The following is a 26,556-nucleotide window of genomic DNA, read 5'->3' as shown; positions in this document are numbered from 1 at the left end:
ATGGTTCAAAGTGTAGGAAAAAAGTAGCAGCTTATAGTCTGGAAAATACGGTAGGTGAAATTGGATAATTTCCACGGCACACCTGACGATCACTCACGGTACACTTGTGTGCACAGTGGTTGAAAAACACTGGTTTAACTCCACGAGAGTCTGAAGAATAAAACGCAGTCTGAATTTGAGCTCACTGGAATTGACCTCAAGATGTAAAGGAATTACAACATTGAGAAGCACAACTCTAACAATGAGGCATTTTTTTTAATCACACCTTTGAACTGGGCACTATAGGATGCAAGTCAAGACTGCATGCTGAATCATATAACCCCAACATTTTGACAAGTGTGTGTACAGTTTTGAGATGCACTGTGTTTCTGCATTCAACTTCTTCCCCGATAGAAACAAAATAAAATTGACACCATGACAGTTGTGTTGCCCATTTGCAGGATCCAAACTGAAAATGAATGAATGATTGAGATGTAAAAAAGAAATCTAAATTTGTGCTGATTGCACCAGAATAAGAGAGCAAATGATAAAATATACATGTTTTAGTGTTACTGTGTCCCCTTGGTCTCCATAGAATCTACAGTTACAATTACTGGGCCTTATTTTCTAAATACCTAGTTTAGTAGATGCATATAAAACCAAACAGAAAGCTTTGTTTTTCACAGGAAGTGCCTCAGAAAAGTATTTCCACACCTATGACCTCACATTTTGACACTTTGCAACCACAAACCTATTTGTTTTTTAGTAGGAGTTTAGGTGTCAAACCAACACCGGTTTCAGATAGCGGCACTTCCAGTGTGACCTGCCAGTGGACCAACCACTATAGTTGACACTGCCACAATTTGAGCTGGCTGTCACTCATCAACACAGAGGAGCTAATAATTGTGCAGTAATACTAGAAGGATGCATGGCTTTCAAAATGGTTTAAAAACAAAAACTTAAAAGAATGGCACACATTTAAGTCAATCTTTAGTGAGTCTTTATTCTACGGCCTAAACGTTTCAATTTTATTACTAATCTAATGGATTCTCCGTCGGTTTTGCACATAGGATGATGTTTTTGGCCACTCTTTTTTGCAAAAGTGGTCCGTCAGATTGAATGGAGAACATCTGTGACAATCAGATTTCAAGGGTGCTCATGGATTTTCGACTGGACTTTGACTGGACCATCAAACACAAGACTCTTTATTTCTTAACCATTCCGTTGTAGCTCTTGCTATACATTTGTTCTGTTATAAAGTGAACCTCTGCACCAATCCAATGTCTTTGGCCGTCTTTAACAAGTTGCTTGTTTTCAGGATTGCCCTGCGTTTATCTCTATCCTTCCTTCCATCAAATATTATCATCTTCCAGTCTCTCCACAGCATGATGCAGCCACCACTTTAGGGATGGATTATTCTGAATGATTTGCAGTGACTTTTTAATCAAAGTTACCGAGGATGATAAAAGATAACTAAGATTTTCAGGTTCCCATTATTCATTCAATAATTACAAAACTAATCACATTTATCTTTCCTTTTTATGTGTAATAAAATCCTAAAAGAACAAACATTTGTGGTAATGTGAGGAAATTATCAGTTAAAGGTTTTAGTACTTTTCCAAGGTAGTTGTCAATGCACAAACTGTCTACAGAAGAAACAGACAGGCTAATGTGTCAAAAAGTATTTTTTGTTTTTATTTACATATTACAAAATCCACACAACCAATCAAATGTAGTCACTGGTGTAGTTTTTTTCTTAATAAAACAACTTATTTTTCTTTTGCGCCAGAAAATCCACAAAGTCAGTATTTTTGTGACTTAGAGGGAATCTCCAACTTGACCAGATGATATGAAATTCAGCAATTATAAATCAACCAGATGTTGTCAAAGCTGCCAGACTTTATTTTTCAAAAAACTAAAAAAATAATAAAAAAAAAGTACTGGAAAGCATAGCTACAGTGTTGCTGATGCAATTTTTGTCTGAGGCATTTGCATGTGAATCATTTTAGTACATAGATTCAAACGACGTTTCTTCAAATTTGAACACTCAATAAAACCATGTTAAAAACAGAAAAAAGCCTTTTCTTAAAAAAGCCTTAAGAAAAGGCTGGGCCTAATGTTAATTTTTCTAATCTGCAGATATATCTTGAGTTGGTTAAGAAAGGCAGCATTTTACAGATAATAATGCTAGGTATGCATTACAACAGTCTGAATAACATTTTAGCCTTTTATGCTGCAGTTAATTATTGTGCTATTGTGCTTTTCTCCAATCTGCGATGCTCTAATAGAAATCCAAAAAAGCGTAAAAAATATTTTTTACAGTATGTTTGATCTGAGAATATGAGAAAGTACTTCACACTTATTGTAACAGAAAAAAAAACAGGATGTTAGTACAACAGAGCACTGCTTTAAGTTTTCAGCTTCTAAAAGAAACTGGCCTGTTTACTTAAGTCACCACCAAGTGGTGTAAAGGGGGAAATACAACACAGCTCAACTGACGGCTTACTAAACATTTTTTAGTAAAATGTCTGATCTCATTCTATCAACTTGCTTTAAAAATAAAAGGCAGCTTTGTTTTGACAAAATTTTGCTTACATTTGAAGTCTCGGAGCCTTCTTGACTTCTCACAGTAAGATACGAATAAAGCCACTTTTTTGCAAGTCTTTAATAGTTTTATCAATATTCTGAAAGAGTGAAAAAATGTTGGAACATGTATAAAATACAAGTTTACATCAACTCAAAGTCATTCAACACAACTCCATCATTATATCCATATAGTCTATCACTCTGTAGTTCATTTAACTGCCAGGTATTTTCTTGTAAAAAAAACTAAATACTTTTGCTGTCGATGTAGTTTGTGGAGGATGTGTTGTGTATTTTGCACTCGTATAATATAACAAATAAAAACAGAGGCGAAGGGCTCCACCTCTGACAGGTCACAGTCCCTGATGGTCCTGCTGGGAACCTGAGAGTCAGCAGCGTTAAAAAACTGGTTAGATGAGAAGTGAAGGGGTGGGTTTCTTCCCCGGCCAAGCTTCTTTGGCATACTTCTTTTTTCGTGGCTCGTTGACGGTTTCTGGTAGGTAGGGGGCTGTCACTGGTGTGGGGTTGAGTGTTATCGGGGGCTGAGGAGCCTCTGGGGCCAGGTCTACCTCAGGCGCCGGGTTGGGGAAGGGCAGAGGCAGCCCGCCCTGCATAGCAGCGCCTCCTGGAGCTCCTGTTGGCTTGTTCTCGTGGCTGGTTGGAGGCAAGTCCCCGTACAGACCCCCACCCAAGCTGTAGCCGTGAATGCGCTTGGAAGCCAGGTCATCCAGACCCAGAGTATTTTGGCTGTCAGATCTCCGCTTCTGCAAGAGGAATGGAAGAACAACAACTTCAGAAGACTAGCAGTGTATTAGCCAAACTAAGAGTCGCTTTGTAGAAAACTCTGTTAGCTGAGAGAATCATTTTAAATACAGTCAAGAATTACCTTCATGGGGATGACAGCCGTCTGCACCATATTTCTAAAGCGCCCGACTGAGGGGTCTATATCTTCTAAATGGAACAAAACAACAACAACAAAGAACATAGTTACACTTCAGTGCATGGACAAAAGGACTTATTTGGGTATTTAATGAGCAGGCTGACAGTAATTAACTAGAAATGTAACATAAAAAAGTTATTATATTTTGTTATATTGACTCAAAATCTAGCTCTGATGAGGAGTCTGCTAAAATCAGTTCATAGATAATAAATATTTTATTCTCCAAGTTTAAATTTAGGGGACAACAATTTTTCAAATAATGTGTTTACTCTTGCACTTTGTTGTTTTTCAGTCTCATGTGGTCACAGACTACACACAACCAGGAGAAATTATGAGTAAAGTATCTTTAACAAAGTAGTTCAACTAATTATGTTCATGTTGAGTCAAGAAAAACAACTAAATTGAACTATTCTCACAAACCTCAATCCCAAAACGTTACATTTACCTGGATTAATGATGGAGTCTTCTTCACTGAAAGTAACTCTGGAGTTCTTGCGTTTCCTCTTTGGCCTCTGGATTTCCAGGTTGCCTTCCTCGATTGTCAGGATGGAGATGCGTTTGTTGTGAGCCGTGTTAAACTCTGTCAGGTTCTAGAAATTACAAAAAAAAAATAAAAAATTAGTGATTATTTTGTCAAGTAAGGATCAGTTTGGTTTTTTTTACATTATTCTCCACTGGACTGGATATTACCACAAAACATGATTAACTTCAAAGTGATATACTTAGTAAATGGAAAGATTTACAAAAAAAATAATTAATATAGCTAAAACCTCATAAACAATTAGAACTTTGTCAAAATATATTTTATGTATTTAAGCAAAAACCTAAACAAACATAAGCCTGTCCAATAAATAGTTGCTTATAACTTCACTTTGGTTGATTGACATAAACAAAAATGCAGATAAACGGATAAATAGTCATGTTTCCAATATTAATACACTAATATTAATGTTTAATAACGTAGTAATAACGTACTTCCAGCTCTGTCTCTTCTTCTGGAAGTCCAAGCAGTCCTTTGAGCTCCTCTTCATCCCCCAACTTGCTGTCTCCTGTGCCAGCGGTGCCTTGGGTTTGGGGTTTCTCTCTAATGGTGTAAGTCCGTGTCGACGCCCCAAAAGATATCGTGGAGTCTATGGGAACCTGCTGAGGCTTGTGGGGTTCAAGGCGAATGTGGCCAAGAAAAGTACCGTGTGCTGAAATAAAAATGTCTAACATTAGGAAACCTTCAAAGCTGATGAAAAATATTTTAATGACACTATATTACACAGAAACATGTGTTGAAGTTTATACTGATGTCTCATAAGGCAGTGTTCTAACTTCAGGCCATTTGCAATGTTAACCAAGAGATGTATTGATGCACTAGCTGCGAAAAGCTAAAATAACCAGATCTTTTTCTGATCAGTGAATGCACCATGCTGGTGTAATGGCCCCTTTTCCATTAGGAAATTGGTTCCCAAACTTTGCAGCTTCTGACCTACTAAATAAAAATGTAAGACCCAAACTCTTTGTTGCATCAACTAAATATTGGGCAAAGGCTGTGAATCCCTTTGTTCATGTGCTATCTTACTTTTTTTTTTGTTTTACATCCATCCATCCGTTTTCAGTTAATAACAAATGTGGATAAAGTGAAACATGGTGAATACTCTTCACATGCACTGTGCATATCCTGCAGAGAATAGACACTTTTCTTAGAAAGGAAAATCACACTAATTACTGATATAGCAAAGAAAATATGAGGAATATGTAAAAATTTTGCCTGTGTGTATAAATACTTGTAAAATCCAGTTTATCTGCTGTGTTACATAATCAATCAAATCAATCAAATTTTATTTGTATAGCACATTTCAGCAGCAAGGCATTTCAAAGTGCTTTACATAATTAAAATAAAAACAGCATGTGAGAAAGAGTTTAAAAAAAAAAAAAAGAAAAAAAAACTTTGAGGCATAAGACACTTAGATCGTTCCAAACACACACCATTTGACTCGTGTGTGTTTGGTCCTGATAAATAATTAATGACGCTTCACAACAGAGAGGCTATGGTTACAATGAACGCATGAATGATTTAATGATCCAATGTACGACAATAAGTCAGAGGGGTTTCATTGTCTCAAATGTAAGATGGACACAACTGTTATACATTTTGAATGAGTATTTCAAAATCTTATAATGTGGTGCATGTTACAGTTGCAGCTGTCTATAATATCTAAACGTGTAAAGAAGATATGCTGTAATTCTTTAAAATTGGGTTGCATTTGCCCAAAATATTGGGTTGTTTTTAGGAAATCAGTTTTTTTTTTTATTTACTTATTTTTATTTCACTGTAAGGAAGGTTACATTTTGAATTCACCCAGACATTAGACATATGTATTTCTAAGTTATTGTGAAATTTGAGTCCATTAAAATGAGAATCAGCAAATAAGCACATTTCTAAGAAAACCATGCAGATTATAAAAGGAAGAATGTTTAGGCTATAAAATATTATTATTTTAAAACATGTCTAAATGCATTAAAGGCTTTAAATATAACATGAAATCAGCAAAGTTTCCTATTAAGAACCACAAAAATACAATAAAAATTCAAGATTGCTAAAACAGTTCTATTACTTTCTTGCCCACGTTAACTTTGAGGCAATTGTGGTCTTTCTGCACAATTAAAACTCTACCCACATATTTAGAAGTCCAAATGAAAATTGGTAAAATAAAAATAAAAAAGCGACTGTAAAATATCTCTTACTGCTGTTTAGGTCTATGAGGAAGACCCTTTTTAGGTGTTTGTGGTAGACTAACGCTGCATGAACCCGAGAGCAGGACTGATGGTCGATGGTGAAGTCGCACCAGTCGGGATTCCTTCCAAACAGGTAAAACTTCTTTTCATCTATGATCAGTTTCTGTAAGGATACAAAGTATTTGTGAATAACACACTGAAAGCACATCTAAATCGGGTCATCCTGATACATCTGTGCCTCTGAGTTATAACTCTTCAGTGTTGCTTCCACTGAAGGGCTTAAATCTCATGGCTGATGTTGCTCTCGCACCGTTTGAAGCCAAGCAGCCACAGAGGAACCCCACATCTGGGACACAGCAGACTGTCAGACTCGTATCTGGTGCACATTGCTAACATTAAAACGACCACCGTTAACCTACATCTGTAGAGCTTCACTTACCTCTATCAGTTTGTCCCCTTTCATCACGTCCAGATGAAGCCCTGTGGGTGGTTTCCCTGCCCTGCAAGCAAAAGGTTAGAGACTCCTGTGATGATTTATTTAGTTTAAATACTGCAGAAGTCATATTTACCAAATCAAAGAGGAAATTAATTAAGAAAAATAATCAAAATTTCAACTACAATATTGTTAATTTGGTAAACAGGATTCAGCAAATGAAAGACACGATGCATTGATCTTTCTGGCTAATTCATTGCCAACATTGACGGGTTAGCCTGCTAGCTTTATTTAATGCTAATGTTAGCAACAGATATGATTTTATCTCTGATAAAAGTCTCACATACACTTTAAAGTTTGTTGTTTTGTTGGTTTGCAACTAATAATGATCTACAAACATCGTGCTGCTACTTTGGCGTGTGCATTTGGCTCACCATGATGGACAATCAAAAGGAGGAGGACCGTCTTTGCTTGTTTTACTCGCCATCTTGCTTCAGCACATTAACGCCGAGGTGCATCTTGGGAGAACCGTGTTCTGTGTTGCTGGGAGTTGTAGTTTTATTGTTCTACCCGAAACCGACGCTTCTAAGCCACAACGTTTGAATGGAATAAAATATTATAGAATACAAATATCCCTCATCATACGCAGTGAGAAAATGCAGGTGTTACAACAGCAACTGAGCATGAATATTCGCACAATATAAAAATAAGAAACTGTAAAGGCGGGATATATTTAAAAAAATAATACAATGTAGAAAAGACATTACTCTGATAACTATTAACCTACTCAGAAATGTGCAGCTTAGTACCTTAATCGCCACTTTATGCTTTATCTAAGTGTAACAAAGTCAAATCATGTCAAGTTTATAGACTATAGCACATTTCAGCAACAATGCACTTCAAAGTGCTTTACATGATAAAAACATCACAATGAATAAACAACAAAGAAGCATTACTTTACAGTGGCAAAATAAAGAAAAGTAATAAACAGAGTAGAATTGTCCCAGTTATTAATCAAACACAGCTCTAAACAAATGGGATTTTATCTTTGATCTAAAGGAACTCAGTGTTTCAGCAGATTGGCAGATTTCTGGAAGTTTCTTCCAGATTAGTGCAGCATAATGAAGCCATGTAATTTCAAGGTTAGAACATATCAAATAAAGTATTAAAATATTATTGTTTGCATGTAATCTGTTGATATTTGTATTCTTTAAGAAAAACATTAAAAACGTGAAAAACAGTTGAAGCAGGGAAGTTGATTATTATTATTTTTTTTTATTTCACATTACACCTCAAAGACTTTAAATGTGTTTTTTTTTCCTAGGAAATGAACCTACTCAAAAAAGTACAATTGATAAGGAAGAGGAAAATGAAAGTTCAGCATTTCCAGTTCCATGCTCCACCTTTTACTGCAATTACAGGTGCATATCTTTTGCAATAAACCTCTTAAAAGTTTGCACATGTGGAGATAGATAAATATGGCTGTTATTCACAACTCCTATATTTTACTGATGATCTGATTCATGCCCCACTTCCCCAAACATGTATTTTAAAAATCTGATCTTATTTTGAGCATCTGCAAAAATTGGTTTTCAAGTCTCCTCCAAGAGTTCGAATCCCACTTGGGCTGAAATGCTTTGCAGTATGCTTTGATCTAAACAGAACAGGACAAAAACATGCTAAATTGTTTCTGAGTGGGAAAAAACAGGTGTTAGGAGATTTACATCTCCTATGTTTTACTGATGATCTGATTCATGCCCCGCTTCCCCAAACATGTATTTTAAAAATCTGATCTTATTTTGTTGCTGGAAACACTTTTCACATTAGACAAAAGTAAAACAGAGATAATTTCCCTCCAAACAAATAAAGGAAAGGGAATAAGTGTCACAGAAAATCAGAGTATTAGATATGTCTTTTCTTGATTAAACTCGGTACTAGATCACACCTTGACCTCCTTTTGCTTTTCATAACATATTACTGATCTCAACTGCAAAGTTATCAATAACAAAAAAAAAAGATCATATTCTAAAAAGAAGCACTAGAGGTCTCCAACTCCTCATTCCAAACTTCTCAGCATGAAAGTGGCACCGTAAAAAAAAAGATTTTGTAACATTGGTTTGAAAACCTGAGCACCACAAGTTTCTCGCAATATTATATTTGCTGCAAGGACGTAGCACCTTTTGTTTGATGGTGATGGGGGAGGGGGATCAAACCAACAGATCAGGCTGTTGTTTGAGGTTTTTTCTGCCTCATTTCAAAACTGTGGGTTTACACTCTAGGCCTTTCAGAGAGACAGGAGAATGCTTTCTGCATTGTAGTGTCTCATTGCAGCATAGGGAAGTGGGGCTGCTTACTTTTCCTTGCATGTGTCAGTCTGCCTTAAATTTCCCAGCATAAGGATGTGTCATATGGCTTTAATATTTTTGGAAAATGCTGATGCTTTATTAATTTAAATTGGTGATTATTTTTTCTCTGGCTCGTGTTTTAAGTTACAACCTCTGTTTTTAACATTTTATTTTCAGCACTTTCCATCAGGCTGAGCAAGATTTATTTATTTATTTATTTATTTATTTATTTATTTATTTATTTTTTGCTTATGGGTAGTTATTCAAGCAGACATAATATAATGTAAAAGCTTTGTGTTTTGACAAAAATAACAAATTCAGCTACTGGATATTTTGTCAGTCACAGAAATAGATTGTATTCTTTCAATTTAAGCACATTTTCTTCAAAAATGTCCCTCTTTTTCTTGTTTCAGTATGTTAGTATTCAAAGTAATGGAGCCCCAAAAGTGAAATTAATGAATGAGTAAATTATGAATTAAAAGTGAAATGTTAAAAGCCAGTTTTTCCCACGTTTACAATAAAACAGTGCCCAAGTAATAGCACGTAGACTCCTTCAGTAAATGAAAAAAAAAACCTTGTGCAAAAGCTCAGCTCCTGTAACTTCCTCATTCACTTCTGTGGTTTTGAGCTGTGAGTGCAACTCCTCTTTTTGCTGCACTCGTCATTTGCCGCCTGCCTTCATTTCTTATTTGCAGCTCAGTGAGCAGCAATGGCAGGCAACATTGCTTTGCCGCTTCAAGAATTCATCGCTTCACTGGACAACACCAGTTTGCCAAAAATTTTGCAAGTTTGTTCTGGAGTGTATTTCCAAGGTAAGCAATTCCTTTTTTTTTATTGGTGGGAAATTCAAGTCTGACATTGTCCGAGTACAAGGATTAAACAATCAGAAATTATCACATGAGATTAGACTGGATTTAATTGTGTCTGGCTGTCTAAATAAGTGTAAGTCTTTTGCAAACCTTTATGTGAGTATGTTTTCCTCAGTTACTTATGGATCATTGGTTACTGTTTCCAAATACGACAGTCAAGAATTTGTTGCGGATTTAAATTCATGTTCCTCGAGTTTCAAGGGGGGGGGGAAGAGTCACAAACAATTATAAAATACAGGATCTTTCCTGACTAAATCTATCTTTTGTCCTTTTCTTGTCTTATTTTTTGTTATCAGGTTCGATATATGAAATTTCTGGAAGTGAAGTGTGCTTTTCTACTGGGGATCTCATAAAGGTCATTGGTATTGAACTGCAATCTGTTTCCTGTGAAGATGTCACTAACAATGAGAAGTTTGAGTTGCCAGTCACTCACACAGGTTGGCTGGAAATACACAATTTGAATAAAATTTATACGTTTTTTTTAAAAAATCTATTTGCTGTTCACTAACATACTTCAGTTTTTTCTAGGATTGTTCAAAGTGGTCCCCGAGCAGATGCCGTACACGTCAGTCGAGGAGATGTTGAGTCTGAGGCCCGTGGACCTGGATGATTCCCTTCCTTTTACCTTCGTCAGCCACTCCAAGGTGACCTTCGGCAGTCTCACGCTGGGGGCCGGCAAAGCGCTGACTGTGCTCTCAATCGAGAAGCGTGAAGATGAAGAGGATATGGTGCGTTGCCATGTAAAAGGCCAAACGGAGGCCTCAGCTGAGGTGTGCATTCCTCTGTCTTCTCGAGGGGAATTTTCTGAATGCGAGAGTGAGGAATCCTACACCCTGAAGGAGATCATGGCTTCTCCTTGCCTGCGCAGTCGAAGATTTCGCTTTGTTAAGACCACCAAGTGTGAGCGGATCCTTGTCCTGAGTCCAGTCTATCAAGTCCAGGCCATCATGAACAGTGAGTATAACCTTCTCTGTACTGAATATTTGCTTTAAAATGACATACATTTCAGTGTCTTCACAATAATTAATATGTTTTCAGTTGTTTTTAGTGTTGTTTTACGTATTTCAAGTTAGACACAAAGAAAAAAAAAAGGTTGTTTCAAAATGAACACAATTTGCTCTATAATAAAAAAATATATATTCTTGTTCTGGAGCGTAGAAACAAAAGTTTGATTTGAATGGATGTACTTTTTACATATTAGTGTTGAGATTTGTTTGGAAAGAACAGGAAAAAGAAAAATAACAGCAGTTGTCTCTATCAAAGCAGACCTAGGTTCATACCAGGGTGCCGTTCTTGCTAGAACTGCCACCGGTCCCAATAATTGTGGGTGGCACTGTATATCCATATTTGTTTGTTTTTATTATATGACCATCATTGCCATTTTGCAGCTCACTTGTGCTTCAAAGACATCAATATCAACGAATCTTTAAAAAAACATGATCATGCATTCCTTAATCCTCTTATAACTTGTGAAATTAGTAAGAAATGCGTTATAGGAGCTTTGAGTACAATGAAGTGTGGAAAGGCACTTGTTTGGATTACATACATAAAAATGTATAGATATGTATAGATATGTCCAGAAGGGAATGCAGGGGAGTTTTTGACCAGCTTGTTTATCAGAATCCTGGAGAGTGAGAAGATGATGGATGATGGGAGGAGGAGTGTGTTGGTACAGATGTTCAAGAAAAAGGAGGATGGTTTCATGCGCAGAAAATATCCCACAGATACAGTTTTTGCTCTGTGTCTTTGTGAACCTATAGAGAAAGCACGAGAGGGTACTCAGAGAGGAACGGTGATATGGTATGAGGAAGTCAGGGACGGCAGAAAAATGTCTAGAATAACATAGGACATGTGTGAAGAGAGTGACCCGGTGGTGAGGCATGCGTCGGAGTCACTGATGGGCTTCAGGTAGGTGCGGGGTTGCATCAAGGATCAGCTTTCCTCTTGTTTGCAGTGGTGATGAATAAGTTGATAGGCGAGGTCAGACAGGAAGCTCTGTGGACCATGGTGGTTGAAGGTGACATCATGATTCTGGTAAAAGTAGAGAGCAAATTAAGAACAACAAGAGAAATGCAGGTTTGCTGAGAGAGAAGAGGAAGAAAAGTCGGTAAGATCAAGACAGAAGAATATTTGTGTGTGAATAATGGCTTGGAAGGTGAAGAAGCTGGAAGGAGCAAAAGTAGTGAAAGTGGATGAGTTCACATAGCTGGGGTCATTTATCGAAAACAGCTGACCGTGAAAAGCAGTGGGAAAAAAGAGATTGCAGACAGGGTGGATTGGATGGAGGTGAGTGTCAGGACAGGAGTGACGTACATGACAATGAGATAGCCTGAAAGAGGAAAAGGAAATACTGCAGCACAGGAGTGTAACCTGCTGTAATATATGGTTTGTAGACAGAAGCACTGTTTAAATTTCAGGACGCTGAGCTGGAGGTGACAGAGTTGAAAATGTTCTCACTGTCAGACTGCAACCCTCCGTTGCAATCATTCTACAATTTTCTACCCTCCTAGGTTACAGCTGAAACCAGATATTTACATTGTTTAGACATCTGGCAGTTGTATTGATTTATGAACCAGGCATCTGAATTCTCTTGACATACTGGTTGATTTGTGCTGATTTTCCCATAACATTATAAAAGGAAGTGATGTGTCCTCCAATTAACTCAGATGTTCTGAATGAGAGTCTTCCAAAAACATTGAGCTGTTTGATATTATGATATAAGATTGCTGATATTAACACTGGCATGTTAATGTCAGTGTATGTAAAACATTCCTTTCAATCCTTAAGATGTTAAGAGCAGTAAATGGAAATATTCAATTAACAGTGCTGCTATTTTTGCATCACAAAATGTTAGTTTAAATACTGAAAAAGAAAGGAGGTGTTTTATGATTCACTTCATGAATTGTCTGCCTCTTCATTGTATTTTCTCTCATTTGCACAGTGAGGAAGAACGTACTAAGGTTTCCGTCCAGCCTGGAGGTGGATGTGGTCGATGTCACTGATGTGTGTAAAGATGCAAACTTTGTGACACCTCTAAACCTGACAGAGGTCCTGTCTCAGCCAGACAAATCATTTCCTGTGGTGGCAGAGATATTAGAGGAGCCAGAGAGCCGCTCTTTCTTCAAGTGCGCGTGGCTGCCAAGGCTGGTCAAGAGCACCAACCTGATTTTGCACAAGAAAGGAACTACGCCCATGGTCCTGTTGTCCAGCTTGAAGGGCCGGAAGACTCAGCAGTACTTCCTTGTGTCCCAGCAGTACGGTGGACGGTTTCGGAGGAGGCCAAGAGAGTTCAACTCGGTGTACGAGGTGTACGTTGCTTCAACGCAGACACACAGCCTGACGGTGAGCGTGACGAGGAACTGTGAGGAAGTCGAGGAGGAGGGTCTGCCAGGCCTCAGCGTTGGGGAGAGGCTACAGATTGTGGACTGCACTAGAATGGAGTTGCCTTCTGAAAACAATAAAGGGGAGAAGCAGTCTGTCGAGGCTCTTTTGTGTCATCGTCTCCAAGAGCCAGACGACGAGGAGGACGACGAAGAGGATGAGGATGAAGAGAAGGATAAACAGGAGGAGGCAAAAGAGGAGGTCTTACTGCCTCTCTACATGCAGGGTCACTTTGTAGAGGTTCTTGGTGAAAACAAAAAGTATAAACTCTGTGATTTGGGTAAGGAGTTCAGTTTGCCACTGGATGTCAAAGTGGTGAGTCGAGACACTGACCTAGAGACTGATCCACTAGTTGGGTTTCCTTGTCTGAGGATAGAGGGAGCAATGCTGGAGCCAAGCATTCAGGCAAGCTTTACAGACAAACCCGACCACTGTTTCCATCTCCTCCCACAGTGGCTCTCTTTGTCCGTCTCTTTTACCAAAGATGCTCTTCCTTGGCCTCGGGACCAATTCCCCAAGTGTTTCACGGAAAAGGTTAGTGAGATGACAGACACGTTCTTTTATGAATTTCGCAAAAAGGGTAACTCGGACGAGGCTCCTCCACCTCGACCGCCAAAACGAGACATGTCATCATCAAACTTAGTCACAAAAAAATCTAAATCCACAAAGAAATCCTCCAAGCCAAAGAAAAACAAAGACAAAAGTGTACTGACGGAGAAGCTCAATGACTTGACGTTGAATCACAAAAAACGGCCCCCGGCTCCACTGCCTCCAGTGAGTACACCCCCCGTTTTCGTATTTCTCTTTAAAGCTCAGTGCAACGTTTGTCTTTAGAAGCTTCAACTTGTTTTTGTCTTCTTTTTTGTTGCGGTCACAGTCATTTTCTGTAATAACCAAAAGATTTCTGACTTCCTCTTCTAATGCAGGATGAACCTCCTCCACTTGTACCGCGAAAGTGCTCAGCCGCAGATATCACAAGCAAGGCCAAGCCAAACACTTATGTAAAGATAAACCAACCATTAAAAAGGGGTAAGAATTTTCTTCTTATATTTGAGATATTTTCCAGGTTAAAATTTTAACATATTTTCTCTAAATTTATCTGTGAAGTCAAAGAGAATTTAAAAATGTCGGTTTCATAACAAATCATGGTAACAAAAGAGTGCAAACCCCTAAATTAATACTTAGTTGAAGAAACATTTAGTTGCTGCTGTTAGTCTTTTGTTTTTGGAGACTACTACCTTCTATTACCTTCCAACAATCTGACTTGACAATATGTGATCACTCAACATGATAAAAGTTCTCCATATTTCTCAGACTGTGAGGAAAACTGTTGTCAGAAGCTCTCTTCAGAAGACCCACGAAATTGTTTTGGCAAATCTTGGCCATCTGCAAACTTTTTATTTTCTCTCATGCACTTATCTGGTCAAAGCTGTATACTTGAAAAGTTGTTTGAATCAAATCTGAATTTTAAAACATCAATCGTCCTGTCAAAACTATCAGTTACATCTGGAAAAGTAACCTTCCATGATCGTTTCACAGCATTGTTTCCACATAAAATCCATAAAATACAAAATGTTTTTTTTTTTCTTCGTTTGTTTGTTTGCCAACAGTTCCATTTTGGATTCTTCACACCAAGTCACACACACTATTACAAGGCTATGGGACATTTTAACTGTTCTGTCAACCATAACCCTTTATCTACATATTTATTGTTGCACATAAAACATAACCAGTACCTCCCAGAAGATGCTGCAGCTTATTCTGACCAGTTTCAGTCTCTTCTTTTCCTCAGTTTTGGAGAGATGAACAGTTTTTGTAACGGTGACTGCCTTCTCTTTTAATATATAATGTAGTGGATATTAAACTAACCTTCTCCTAATTTCATTCGATAAGATAGTTTGCAGATAAATTAAAATTTATTTTACGGTATACACATTTACAAAAACAAACCCGACAGAAAATAAACTTTAAATGTTAGCAGATGTAAACTCAAGACTGAATGCTAAAAGTATGTAAACTGTGCAACTGGGTTACTGTAGCGTTTTATTTTTCATACTTCAATATATACATTAAAGATGTATTTTGTAATGATTAATCCATATCTAATGTCTTGATTTCACCAAAAAAGGAACATTTGAACAGGGCCATGGACACGTAAGAGCCTCTACCATCTTGTCAGAAGTTCAGAAAAACATTCGGCTTGATTATTCAAAACTATTCAGATAAATAGAATGTGTTTAGTTTTCTTTGAGCACACGTTGTAGAAAAAGCAACATTTTACAATAAGATGGTTGGAGATGAAAAGGGATATAGTGAATTATTCTCTTTGATTAAAATATCTATTTTTTTCTTTCCCAAGACCACCTGTGTGATGTGGCTGCAGACGTGGAAAGTGACCATGACTACGAAACCGTGGATGAGACTTTGGTGGCTGTGGTTAAGACAGCTCAAGAAAACGTGATGTTCTATTAAAAAGAAAGTCCTATCTTGCAAACATTCCTCTGAGCTGGATCTGATGTAGACAGGGACTAAATTAGAAGAGTTGAGCCCTCGGCATCGTTCATGAACTTTCAGACGATGCGATCATATCCTTCAGTCTTTTATTATTAGTACAGAGTAACAGTGTATTATTACAGTCTTGAGAAAGTACCTGTGTTATACTTGCGTTTCTCATATGTTCAGCAAGACTCCTCCCTGAATTACCTCTTTATTCCGCCAATGAAAAACTTTATACCAGTACGATCCTATTTCACAGCAGACTCGTTTGGAGTGAGGCTCAAACTTTTCCTCTAACCACTGATAGCTGAAAAGAGTCACTCTGCTTATCTCTTCATTATTTGCACCTGTTACAGGGTGATATATATTAGGCAGCAAGGTGATTTTTGAATGTCACATCGATGTGCTATCAGCAGTGCTGAGTGTAAGAATCCAAGAAAGTTTAAGAGTGCTACATTTTGGCTGCGTCTGAGTAACTCCAAAAATGCAGCTTTTATTGGTTATCCCCAGTCTTTGGTGGTAATTATTTATCAAAAGTGGGTCAGTGAGGAACAAGCACCATGTTTCATTGCTTCATGGGGAAGATAAGGCACGGACCAGTGGTTTGAGTCAACAGACAAGCTACTATAATTTAAACTGCTGCAGACGACATCACTGCTGGTTCTGACATCATGCATGCCACCCACAGGGAAGCTGCTATGAGACCAGCAGCAACACTTACCAAAGCATTGTTACAAATAATACTTGCCTGATTGCTTTGGTGTCTTTAAGCGGATAGCACACCCAGCCACATAGTGAGGAAAGTTCTTCAAACCATGTGGGGAGCACAGCAAGTTTTAGAAAACGTGGGATTTGCGGGGAAATCAAGTCCAGTTAATGGATACCTTCAGAAGTCCAGGGGTATAGGATCATAATGTGTATTTATCACTCAATAGATAGTCAGATAAATCTCCATCTAAATTAGGAAATTGTCAAAGCAAAGCAAATGTCCCTCACTGTTGCTTTTGATGGGGCAATAGTGATGAATGGGCAATTTTCTCTGAGTTCTTAATTACTTCAAAATCTTGTAGGGTTTTGCGCTGTCGTGCCAAATTCATGCAGTTGTTCTTTGAAATTACTGGTCATTTCTGCTTTGCCACTCTGATGGCTAAAGTGTGGAGCTGTACCCTCCTGTCAAAAATTATTAGCTTCATCATTGTTAAAGGGAAAGAGGCTGTTGCTTCGAAACACTTCTGTATTCTCTTATCAGTTGCCAGTCACTTCACTTACTAAATAGTTCTTAGTGATCTTGTGTATATTTGCATGACAGCAGTTATTAGTTAACATTATTCAGAGACAGTGTGTCTGAACAGTGTTGCCTCCGTGTCTTGAGGCAACGTGTCTTGCGTTGCCTCAAGACTCCTTGTCTTGAGGCAACGCAAAAGTACTCCGCGCTGTTAAGGCCTGCAGCTGCAAAAACCTACAGCTGTACAGTAGTTATCTACAGTTCTCAAACTGATGTACAGATACTCAGTGGTATCAGTGGTTTTACTTACAGACATTTCAGTGCTACTTAAGACATACAGGTATTGAATATTTATTGTTTTGAAAAACTAACGGTATCTCATAGCTTTGTCACATTGCAACCCCAAAACACGTGACTTCCCAATAAAAAAAGAGTAACTAATGTTAGAGCTTGAGAAAAAGGAAACAGATAATAATCTGAAAAGCGTGGCATGCGTTTGTATTTAGTCAGAATTAATATTTTTACAGATTCAATTTCCCCAATATTTACAGCTGCAAATCTTTTGCAGTATTCTCAACCAGCTTGGCACACCTAGAGACTGACATTTATGCCTATTCCAGTCCGTCAGCTCGGATGGGACCGTTTTTGAGTTTTGCAGCAGATCCTCAATTGGATCTACTGTAGGTCTCGATCAAGGATTAGTTTGGGCCTGTCAATGCAAAAAATAGGACATAGATTTCACAGTTCTGCAAGGCCTGGAAATAAATATGAACAGAAAAAGCCACTGTCAGCTGAACTGTGGTGAAAATATAATACGCACAAGCAGCGAAAAAAGCGAACTGCTTAAGTACATAATTCTTTGCTTCAGTCACAACTACTTAAAAAGCAGTTATTGTGCAAGACATTTTAAGAAACTCTATAAGAAGCTGAAGTGAAGCAGTGAGTTCTGCTGGCTGTGTTGTGCTGTGTTCAGTGGCCAGGCCAACTGCTATGAAAAATACGAGGCAATAAAAATTGTTCTTTGAATGCTTTGAATGAAACTGTAGCAAGATATTCTTTAATAAAAGTTGCAGTGTTAGAAAGGAGTAAATTGTTGAGATGAAGACAGCCAGAAGCGCAGATATTATGTACGTTCTAAGCGCGCAGCAGCCATACTGGACTTTGAAGTCTAGGTTGTTGTGAAATCACCAACTGTACAAACCGTGGTTCAGACTTCAGAGGACAATTTACTTTTACAGCCTGAAACATGGAAATACTGGCGTTTCAGTATATAGAAAATTCACAGTTAAACCACATCCTGCAAACATGCAGCCCCTGTTTCATGGAACAGACGATGTCTAAGCAAAGGGACATTGTGCTTGAAAAGTTGCTTCAGACGTTATTGATGTCAAAACATCAATAAGAACAAGCTGACCGAAACCAAGCTTCAATGTCTTTGTTTTGGCTATATTTGGATATGAAGCGTATTTCGACATTATTTTCAACATGATTTTTCTGCGCTGAACAGGCATAGGCATTTTCATAGAATTCATACTAGAATTATAGTTGCTTCCCTATTATAGTTTTAAGATGTCTCAAAGGTTAGTGGTACTTAGAATACTCAGTTTTTATGAATGTTTTTTTCTCAAAAGAGGAAAAACAAACACAAAAAGAGCAGAACTTCCTAGATTTGGGTGTGGTGCTTATTTAAAAGAAACAAAAAAAACTTGTAGCTTGCCTTTTTAGTACGAGTCCAAGAGTCTCCTGTGAAATACTCAATAGTAGTAGTCAAGATTACTACGCTGAAACTCACAAACTAATACTATCCTCGTGTTTCAAAAAACTTTTAGGGGATCTTTTTTCCTGTGTGGTGTATATGTCGGGAGGACTTTTGTATTTACTTGTACAATTCCTGTATTTATAGTGCAATACTAAGCAATTATCTATTGTATATAGGGCGTTTTTTGCGTAGCACCTGCAAAACGTAAAAGACAATTATACGACGAAGGTAATAGCTTCCTCTTTTAAAAATGCAAACTGCTATGACTCATTGGAGTAGGTAGGGGTTGTACTTGCCTGAAAAGGCATTTTTTTGTGTATGTCATTGTGCTATTGTGGCTATGCAAACTAAACAGAAAGTAGTCGACGGGAGCCAAACTAAACCACTTCAGAAAGTTCAACTCTTCCGCCAACCACAAGCATCTATAAAGACATGTTAAAACTCTGCATTTGGTTTTGATTAAATATTTTTAAGCTGTAAAGAAAAGTGTCAGTGAGTGCACTGGGCTCCATATGGCTTTTGGAAACTGTTCAAATGTGCTTCACGACAACTTCTGTGTGATCCTGAGATACAAATTCATGTTGTGGTTCAGGCTGAAGTAGAGAATCTACTTTAAAGCCGTCATTTAAAATGTAATAAATTTGCACAAAACAAAAACTGTCTCATGAAACGCATCAAGTTGAACAGTCAATGCAATAAAATGGGGAAAAGTATATTTGTGCCTTCTCTTTCATTTTTAAAATGTCAAGAAGTAATAAACATATTCAAGAAAGCAGTCTTTTGGTAGAATCTTTTATTTTATCAAACGTGAATTTTACATGTTAAAGTACATATGTTGCAAATTATTAAAAGTAAAAATTGTTTTACAGGAGGCAGTACTTCAGAACATATAAAAACAGAAACGTATATGGATTCTTTTTCTGACTTGCACAGAGGCAGAAGTGAGCTCAGGGAAAACAGGATGTGAAATCGAAAGTTTCCTCAAACCCCATTTTCTTCAAACATTGGCCAGAGTACCTCAAAATAAATGACGGCAAAGTTTCACTTAGTTATTTGTTGGTAAAGGCATCAGGCGCTTGCAGTTTTTAGCTCTTTACTAATCAAGCCAACAGCTTAAATTCAAATATTTAACTCCGCAAGTGCTGCTGAAGTGGGTTAGTCGTCGTTGTCTGTTGATTTGTAGTGATCCTCGTCTATGGTTGAAAAGATGTGGCCTTCGTTGCTCAGGAATTCCACTGCTTGCCTATTAGATCAAAGAGACATTTGAACTCACCACCAATGGAAAAAAAAACATTTTTAGGTAGTAGCTTTTAACCTAATTCAAAAGGAAGAAAGTCGATAAAAGTTAACCGTTTAAAATTCAAAAATATCACTAAAGTTTTAACTGAACATATTTTTGAGCTTTTTTAGTAAAAAAAAAAAAAAAATAAACTTTTCAGAATTTGAACCTAAACATTTATGAAACTGTAACCTTTCAGAAAGTCGCTTTAAATGTTTCTTTCAAATAAACCGAAGGTCAAATTAAGATCCTGAACTCATTTATTTAGCATTACATTTAAAAAAAAAAGCAACATAAAAGTTGGTTTACTTTGCTAGGAAGTACCAAGAAAACTAGACATCTACTCAAAAGGTGTTTTTCTTACTATCTCAGTTTTGTGACATTGAAAAAGAAGAAAAGAAAAAAAAACAAGACAAATCTGTCCAATGATGACTAAAATTAAATATTCAAGTTATCTAGCTTGGTTATTCTCAATAGAAAAATCACATTGCTTCATTTAAGCAAAATGCATCTTACTTGATCACTGCAAGGCTGATGCCGCTGAGCCTTTGCTTCAGATCCTGAATGCTAATACCCTGAGGGTCCGGACAGCCTTTTATCAAACTCAGCACCTTGTCAGAGGGGGGGGGGGAAAGAACATTTATTTATTAACCAAGCTTTAAAAAAGAAATAAGAGATAAAAGCAACATGGAAGCTAATTAGGTTGAAATGATTGGAAACACTTTGTTACTTATTTAGACTGACCTGGTTCTGATTTGCACTTAACCCATTAATGACCATTAGTGGGTTCTCATTGGTGCCTGTGTAGCTCCCTGCGTTCATCCCTGGCCCTTGAGGGAGCATTGGCATGCTATTTACAGCCATTCCTCCACCAATACCTGGCTGTTGGAGGAAAAACAGAAGTGACACTGATGGGCTTTTTCCCTTAATCTGCAGCAAGTCCTAAAATGCAATTATCCATTTATATGAGAGAGAGTTGAGGGCAATTATATTCCGTAACAGTGTGTTTATTGCTAAAATCCTGTGGGAGAAATTCTACAAAGTGTTCTTCTATGTATCAAAATTGATGTTAGAACAAGTCAAGCTAGAGAGCATCTGTGTGTCTTGCCAAGATTCTTAAAAGTTTTAGCTCTGGCCTTTGACTGGGTCATTCCAACATCCTGTATGAATTACAGTTTGATCTTATCTGCTCCATTTTAACTCCGTCTACTTAGGGTTGTTTTTCTGTAGGAAGATGAACGTCACCCACCCAAGGTGTTTCGACTGGTATTCCTGCAGGGTTACGGTTCATTAGTTTCCATCTGTGTTCTCCGCAACTCAAATTAGCTTTTCTGTACTTGCTGGGAAAAAAATACCCACCGCAAAATGATGTCATCACCACCTCACAGGACTTTAGAGTGTTTAAAGTGACCTTGTGTTTGTGGGCAACTGAAATCCTTGCTTCTGGTTTTAGCTTCACGGTAGCTGAGGGTCCTTGAACCCCCTCCACAGTTACCTCCGCTATATTGAATGTTTCTCTGAATCATGCTCTCTCAACCATTCAGTTCTGGTGGAAAAATATCTAAAGAACATCAGTGGCTTTCAAAGAACATCTGTATTAATACAGAGATTAAAATGGTAGCACTTGATTTAGGAGTGTCAGAGTGATGTCTGACACAATAGGGCTGAATAATAAAGCATGTTATACTGTAAGAAAAAAAAATGTGAAGAGTGCATCTTTTTTTCTTCCACTTCACAATTACTTGCTACTTTCAGTTGGTCTGCCACATAGTTCTAATGAAATGTACGCACAGCAGTTAAAACGTCACAAACCATGAAGTTTGAGGGATCTGAAAACCTTTGCAAGTCACTGCTATACCCATGTTGGACTTGACAGTCATATGCACTTAGTAAGTCAAACACAACGCATCTTAGTTCCTGTGTTAAAATTCAGGCTGCTGTTCTCTGAATTGCGACCGACGCAGAAGCTAAACCACAGTCACTCGGCTTTTAACGAACATCTTTAGTTTCTAAAAGTGAGATTCTGCTTGAGTACACCTCATAAAACAACCAACTGATCGCATGATGGTCTACTGGGTTTCTGAGTATTTACTTAAATGAGGAAATCAAACAAAGCTGTGACACATATGAACTGAATCGTACTTCCTTATTCACACGTTTTAGTAACAGATAACTGACTCAGTCAGGATAAGCAGTCAGTGTCTCACCACGGTTTGAGGTTTGCCGAGGGCCATGTGCGCATGGACAACCTCCAGAATGTGCGATGTAATTTCATTCATGTCCTCCAGGGGCCTGACGCTGAATGCCACAACAGATCTGTGGTTCTAGAGGATGTATTAAAAACAAAACAAACAAATAACAAACAAAAAAAAAAAAACACCTTTAGTTTGGATCAATTCACATCGTTATAAAACAAACAACAGCAGCAGCTTCCTCATATAAAATTGACATGACAAAGACTTCTTCTATATTTAAATAAACTTCTGGCTATTGTGGCAGATAAAACCTCTTATCTGGCCCTAAAGGATTACATTTTTAAGGTCAAACTTGTTTACCTGAAAGGACCGCAGATTTCCTGACACTTTCACATAGGTTCCTGGGGGCAACACTGTGCTGTCCACACTCGGGTCCTAGATATATATATATATAAAAAGCATAAATAAAACTGAGGAAAACAGGGTTTCCTGTAGGAATGTAAGACATAATCTATTTAAATATATTCAATGCAAAAAAATATATATTCAAAGATACTCATTTGACCAAATTGCTGCACTTCTTTCTGCTGCAGAAGTGCAATGACAGAGACACTCAGGCCCTCCCCTCCCTCCAGCCACCCGTCTGATCAAAGCAATGAATTTGTGCTGAACATTTTGACTTCTGCCAACATGAGTTATTCAGAAAAACAAACAAAAAAATACACATGCAACCTGCTTAGTGGACGAGCCTAACAAAAGAGCTATTTGTAAGCATCTTCCCTATGAGGCAGGAAGACAGACAGATGCTAGCTGTGCTAACGCTAAACTTTGATTTGAGAGCAATTTATAAAGTTCAGTAAAGCTCCTCTATCTGCAACAGTGATGCACACACCTCCTTGACGACAAGTTAATGCTATTTGGTTAAATATTAGCTTTACTGACACAGAAAACTCAAAGATAGAGATTCACTGGTGGCCGGTTATGGTGATGCCAAAGCCGGCCATGGCTTAAGCAGAACAGGCACATGCTCAGGGTGCCAGCAGTCCAGGGGCGCCATAAAAAGAGCCAAGAGAAAAAAGTATGTTTGCCTATTCTTTTTAAAACATATGGGTGGAATTATTATGTCCTAATATTAAAGTTTTACACAGTGGTTAGTTTGTTTGATTGCTTAATTCTTTGTTGTTACGACTACATTTTTTCTAAATTTTTAAATTGGTCTGCTCATGTCTGCCCAGACAATTTGATGTTGTTAGCCAAGTTTCTTATCACAACTTATAAATGTGTGTACATAGTGCTAAATGTGACATCACAGACAGTTTTTCTTTCTTGTTTCTATATAGCTGCAAACTCACGCTCCACATTTTCAAGAAGTTAACCCTCAAACAAAAACAGCGGCACTTATGGCCAAAGTGACACATTTTGTTTGAAAACGGAAGCAACTGTACCCAATATTTAAAATATGAAACAAAAATCAAGCAACACAACTAGCAACCAAGTGTATGAACTCTTCCAAGCAATCATTACCTTATGGACAAAACAGAGCACACGTTGCACCAATGGCTGACATTGTAGCCCAATGCATTGCTTTCACGCCAGTGCCATTTATTTTTCTACATAGTGTTTTTGTTGCCTAAATGTACATGGACCCATTAGTTTCACAAGAGGAAAAGCAGCCGATAATAAGCTCACAAATTAGCCCAAACCTCACATTTTGATTGGTGGTGATGAGGCTATGAAAGCTTGGATGAACAAGACTTTGAGTCCACAGTAAGAAGTTAGACGGCTGCTTCTGACTTCAGCATCTCTTCTGAGTAAAAGTTTATAACTTTCAACATTTTTAACTGTACTATAATGCAGAGCGTTGATCATAAAAGTCATATGAGGACACAAGTGTATCTTTATTGTATTTATAAGAGATAAATACAATATCTACAACATTCAAAACACAATACAAAATATGCAAATGTGAATAAATAAATAAAAATCTGCTCCAGGGCGGTACATTGTCTCTTCATTATTTTCGCTAACAATGAACGGTCATGCTGATGATGAGCAAATATAAACTTCTCAACAAACGTCAACCACGTACCTCTGTGTCTACCCACTGCTTCACGTCCATAGGAGCGCCAGTCATGTCGTCCACCTTGTACTGGATGTTGGTCATGGATTTGTCTGTACTTCTAATGATGCCCACAATTGTGACCTAGAACAAACATACAAAAAAAAAATAAATCGTAAAAACAAAAAAAAATAAACATAAAGACTCATATTTATAAATAAACATATTTATGCGTCTGTGTGTTATGTACTGTTGACTAAAGGACAGAAATAAAAATATTTGTTTCAAAAATATTAGAATTTCTTGTTCTTCACAGGACCAAGTGGATGTCTGAGACTGTAGTTTATCTACATTGATCAATAAAACAGACAATTATGCTATTAGGCAGCAATCACCTGTGCTTGGTTGCTAAAGAAGCTTTTCTAGAGTTTTCAGGTTCTTTACATCATCAATAAAAATTAACTGATAAAATTTTTGATGGACAATAATGACATCCTTTATGTTTGTTTGTTTGTTTTTAGGTCTAACCTGCTAATTCCAACCTTGAATGGCAAGGACCAAACCATGCAAAAAAACAAACAATAAAATAAACAACCGCTGCAGGTTCTTTAACAGAGGTAATAGTTTTCAATCCATTAGATAAAGGAATTACACATTTAAGAATCAAAGTTTATCTAAATAATATTGATCTGATTTTTAATAAATTCAAAACAATGTATTGGTTTTGATGCATTTAATAAGATTAATGGAATTAAAAAAAAAATCTCCAATCAGTGCCAATAAAGAAAAAAAAAATTAGCTTGGAATAAACTGGTTGATTTATTGGTGCAATAGAAAATGTGGATGGATTTTATGTTGCTTGTTGCAGTACCAATTACATAATTAAAATGTAGATTTTTCAAGGGGAACTTGGTCATTCAAACAAGAGCAGCCTCTTTTATCTGGAACATTAACCAGCGACATGTAGAGTCACACCCTGTTTTTCTTCAGCGTACCTGTGTCACTTCCACATCTCCCACTCTGAAGACCTCATCAACCTGCGAGGCGGACATCAGCTGGGACACTGTGCAGGGGATTATTTGTGTGGCCCGGGTCCTCTAATTTGATGACAAATTAAGAAATAGAAATATATTTAAGGGCCTGTAATTCCGTTTTCAGTCTATTAACATCTATATTCTTCAACATAACGTGCTGAAAAAACATCCATAGGAAGCAAAGACATGTACAAAAGGGAACAGGAGCATGTTAAGTTAGGTGGCTGTAACAAATTACAAAATACTAACAATTGTTTAATAGTTTTAGATTTCATAACCACTATATTTTACACTCTAACATTATCATCACATAATCACTCACCCCTTTCTTCTCTCCTCCCTGGGATAGGGAAGGGGATGCAAAGCCTCCAGGGGACTGAGTGTAGCCCCCCACCATCCCAGACTCACTGTATCCTCCTGGAAGTACAAAAAGTGGGCGTTTATTTCATATCCACCTTAATTCCAACAAAATCGGATTCAACTCTAACCTACAATCACTTCATTAACAACAAAACAACACGATTGTTGAGCTAATGTTAGCCTAGGGAGAAAGCACCAACAAAATAATGTCCGCTTTAAAAACACACAGAACAGCGTGGAAAGTGAACTCACCCTGATTCCACATACTGGCACTACGGATATAACGTATTAAAAACTGATGTGAACGTTGTAAACTTTGCTAACCAAGGTAGTTAACGAGGATTAGCAGCTGTTATCCTACTTGTGTGTACCCGCGCTAAACTTTAGGCAAGACGCATGCGCACAGCCGAAAATCCCGCGAAACCGGAGTGAAGGTGGGTATATTTTAGCCCCGATATTTGCTTGCTAGGCGAACATTAGATCATATATTTTAATATTGTCTCGTTAAGAAGGTAACCACTGATGTTATTATATATTTAAGGCTTGTTGGATATCTTTACTTAGTGGTTCTGTAGGAAGTAAGACTTACCATATGGTATTGGAAACCTCGCAGACAAACATCAGGGCAAATTATAGCACAAGACACCGTTCGCTGTTGTAAACATAGACATATTTAAATTCCCAATTAAAATAGTTTATATTACATACACGAAAAAATAAAATAGTGTTACAAAATTCTGAATCCTAGAATTTAAAAATAAGTTTTAGCAAACATTTTGCCGCTGACATTGTTACAATAATGATCTTTGTACTTGATCCCACTTCAGTTCTAATCATCTCACTGTCCACAGTTTTGCTCTGAAATAAGCGATATTAAAAAGGACTGTACCATGAA

General features: G+C 37.5%; 3 protein-coding genes across 3 annotated transcripts; 1 reads left to right on the top strand and 2 right to left on the bottom strand.

Moving 5' to 3' along the window:
- Positions 1 to 1,972: 1,972 nt before the first annotated feature.
- Positions 1,973 to 7,204, bottom strand: ppp1r8b (protein phosphatase 1, regulatory subunit 8b). The gene is made up of 7 exons (XM_007557258.2): positions 7,094 to 7,204; positions 6,666 to 6,726; positions 6,236 to 6,389; positions 4,478 to 4,695; positions 3,948 to 4,092; positions 3,449 to 3,513; positions 1,973 to 3,326 (listed from the first exon to the last, which is right to left on the bottom strand). The coding sequence occupies exons 1-7, from the start codon at positions 7,144 to 7,146 to the stop codon at positions 2,973 to 2,975; spliced, it is 1,050 nt and encodes a 349-aa protein (XP_007557320.1). The 5' UTR covers positions 7,147 to 7,204; the 3' UTR covers positions 1,973 to 2,972.
- Positions 7,205 to 9,694: 2,490 nt separating this feature from the next.
- themis2 (thymocyte selection associated family member 2) lies at positions 9,695 to 18,608 on the top strand. Its single transcript, XM_007557257.2, has 6 exons — positions 9,695 to 9,816; positions 10,170 to 10,310; positions 10,402 to 10,827; positions 12,815 to 14,028; positions 14,181 to 14,283; positions 15,614 to 18,608. Exons 1-6 carry the CDS (start codon positions 9,714 to 9,716, stop codon positions 15,724 to 15,726), a joined length of 2,100 nt encoding a protein of 699 aa, XP_007557319.1. The 5' UTR covers positions 9,695 to 9,713; the 3' UTR covers positions 15,727 to 18,608.
- A 904-nt stretch (positions 18,609 to 19,512) lies between these two features.
- rpa2 (replication protein A2) lies at positions 19,513 to 26,064 on the bottom strand. Its single transcript, XM_007557256.2, has 9 exons — positions 25,914 to 26,064; positions 25,624 to 25,718; positions 25,263 to 25,364; positions 24,298 to 24,411; positions 22,569 to 22,643; positions 22,221 to 22,337; positions 20,758 to 20,895; positions 20,530 to 20,624; positions 19,513 to 19,977 (listed from the first exon to the last, which is right to left on the bottom strand). The coding sequence occupies exons 1-9, from the start codon at positions 25,924 to 25,926 to the stop codon at positions 19,890 to 19,892; spliced, it is 837 nt and encodes a 278-aa protein (XP_007557318.1). The 5' UTR covers positions 25,927 to 26,064; the 3' UTR covers positions 19,513 to 19,889.
- Between the last annotated feature and the right edge of the window lie 492 nt (positions 26,065 to 26,556).

Source organism: Poecilia formosa, unplaced genomic scaffold (assembly GCF_000485575.1).
Source record: "Poecilia formosa unplaced genomic scaffold, Poecilia_formosa-5.1.2 Scaffold86, whole genome shotgun sequence".
In the NCBI taxonomy this organism is placed as follows: Eukaryota; Metazoa; Chordata; class Actinopteri; order Cyprinodontiformes; family Poeciliidae; genus Poecilia; species Poecilia formosa.
Note: the sequence above shows the minus strand (reverse complement) of the source record. Positions and strands in the feature narration are given on the sequence as shown.

What these genes read in the sequence shown, in the direction of transcription:
- rpa2 (XM_007557256.2), bottom strand. An exon ending in GAAATCTGCGGTCCTTTCAG is followed by an intron (nt 22,338 to 22,568) that starts GTAAACAAGTTT and finishes TACATCCTCTAG; the next exon opens with AACCACAGATCTGTTGTGGC. An exon ending in TCGGCAAACCTCAAACCGTG is followed by an intron (nt 20,896 to 22,220) that starts GTGAGACACTGA and finishes TTCCTCCAACAG; the next exon opens with CCAGGTATTGGTGGAGGAAT.
- themis2 (XM_007557257.2), top strand. Translation starts at nt 9,714, where the DNA reads ATGGCAGGCAACATTGCTTTGCCGCTTCAAGAATTCATCGCTTCACTG. An exon ending in TTCTGGAGTGTATTTCCAAG is followed by an intron (nt 9,817 to 10,169) that starts GTAAGCAATTCC and finishes TTTTGTTATCAG; the next exon opens with GTTCGATATATGAAATTTCT. An exon ending in GTTGCCAGTCACTCACACAG is followed by an intron (nt 10,311 to 10,401) that starts GTTGGCTGGAAA and finishes AGTTTTTTCTAG; the next exon opens with GATTGTTCAAAGTGGTCCCC.
- ppp1r8b (XM_007557258.2), bottom strand. Translation starts at nt 7,146, where the DNA reads ATGGCGAGTAAAACAAGCAAAGACGGTCCTCCTCCTTTTGATTGTCCA. An exon ending in CCTTTTGATTGTCCATCATG is followed by an intron (nt 6,727 to 7,093) that starts GTGAGCCAAATG and finishes TTTTGCTTGCAG; the next exon opens with GGCAGGGAAACCACCCACAG. An exon ending in CGGCTGTCATCCCCATGAAG is followed by an intron (nt 3,327 to 3,448) that starts GTAATTCTTGAC and finishes TTCCTCTTGCAG; the next exon opens with AAGCGGAGATCTGACAGCCA.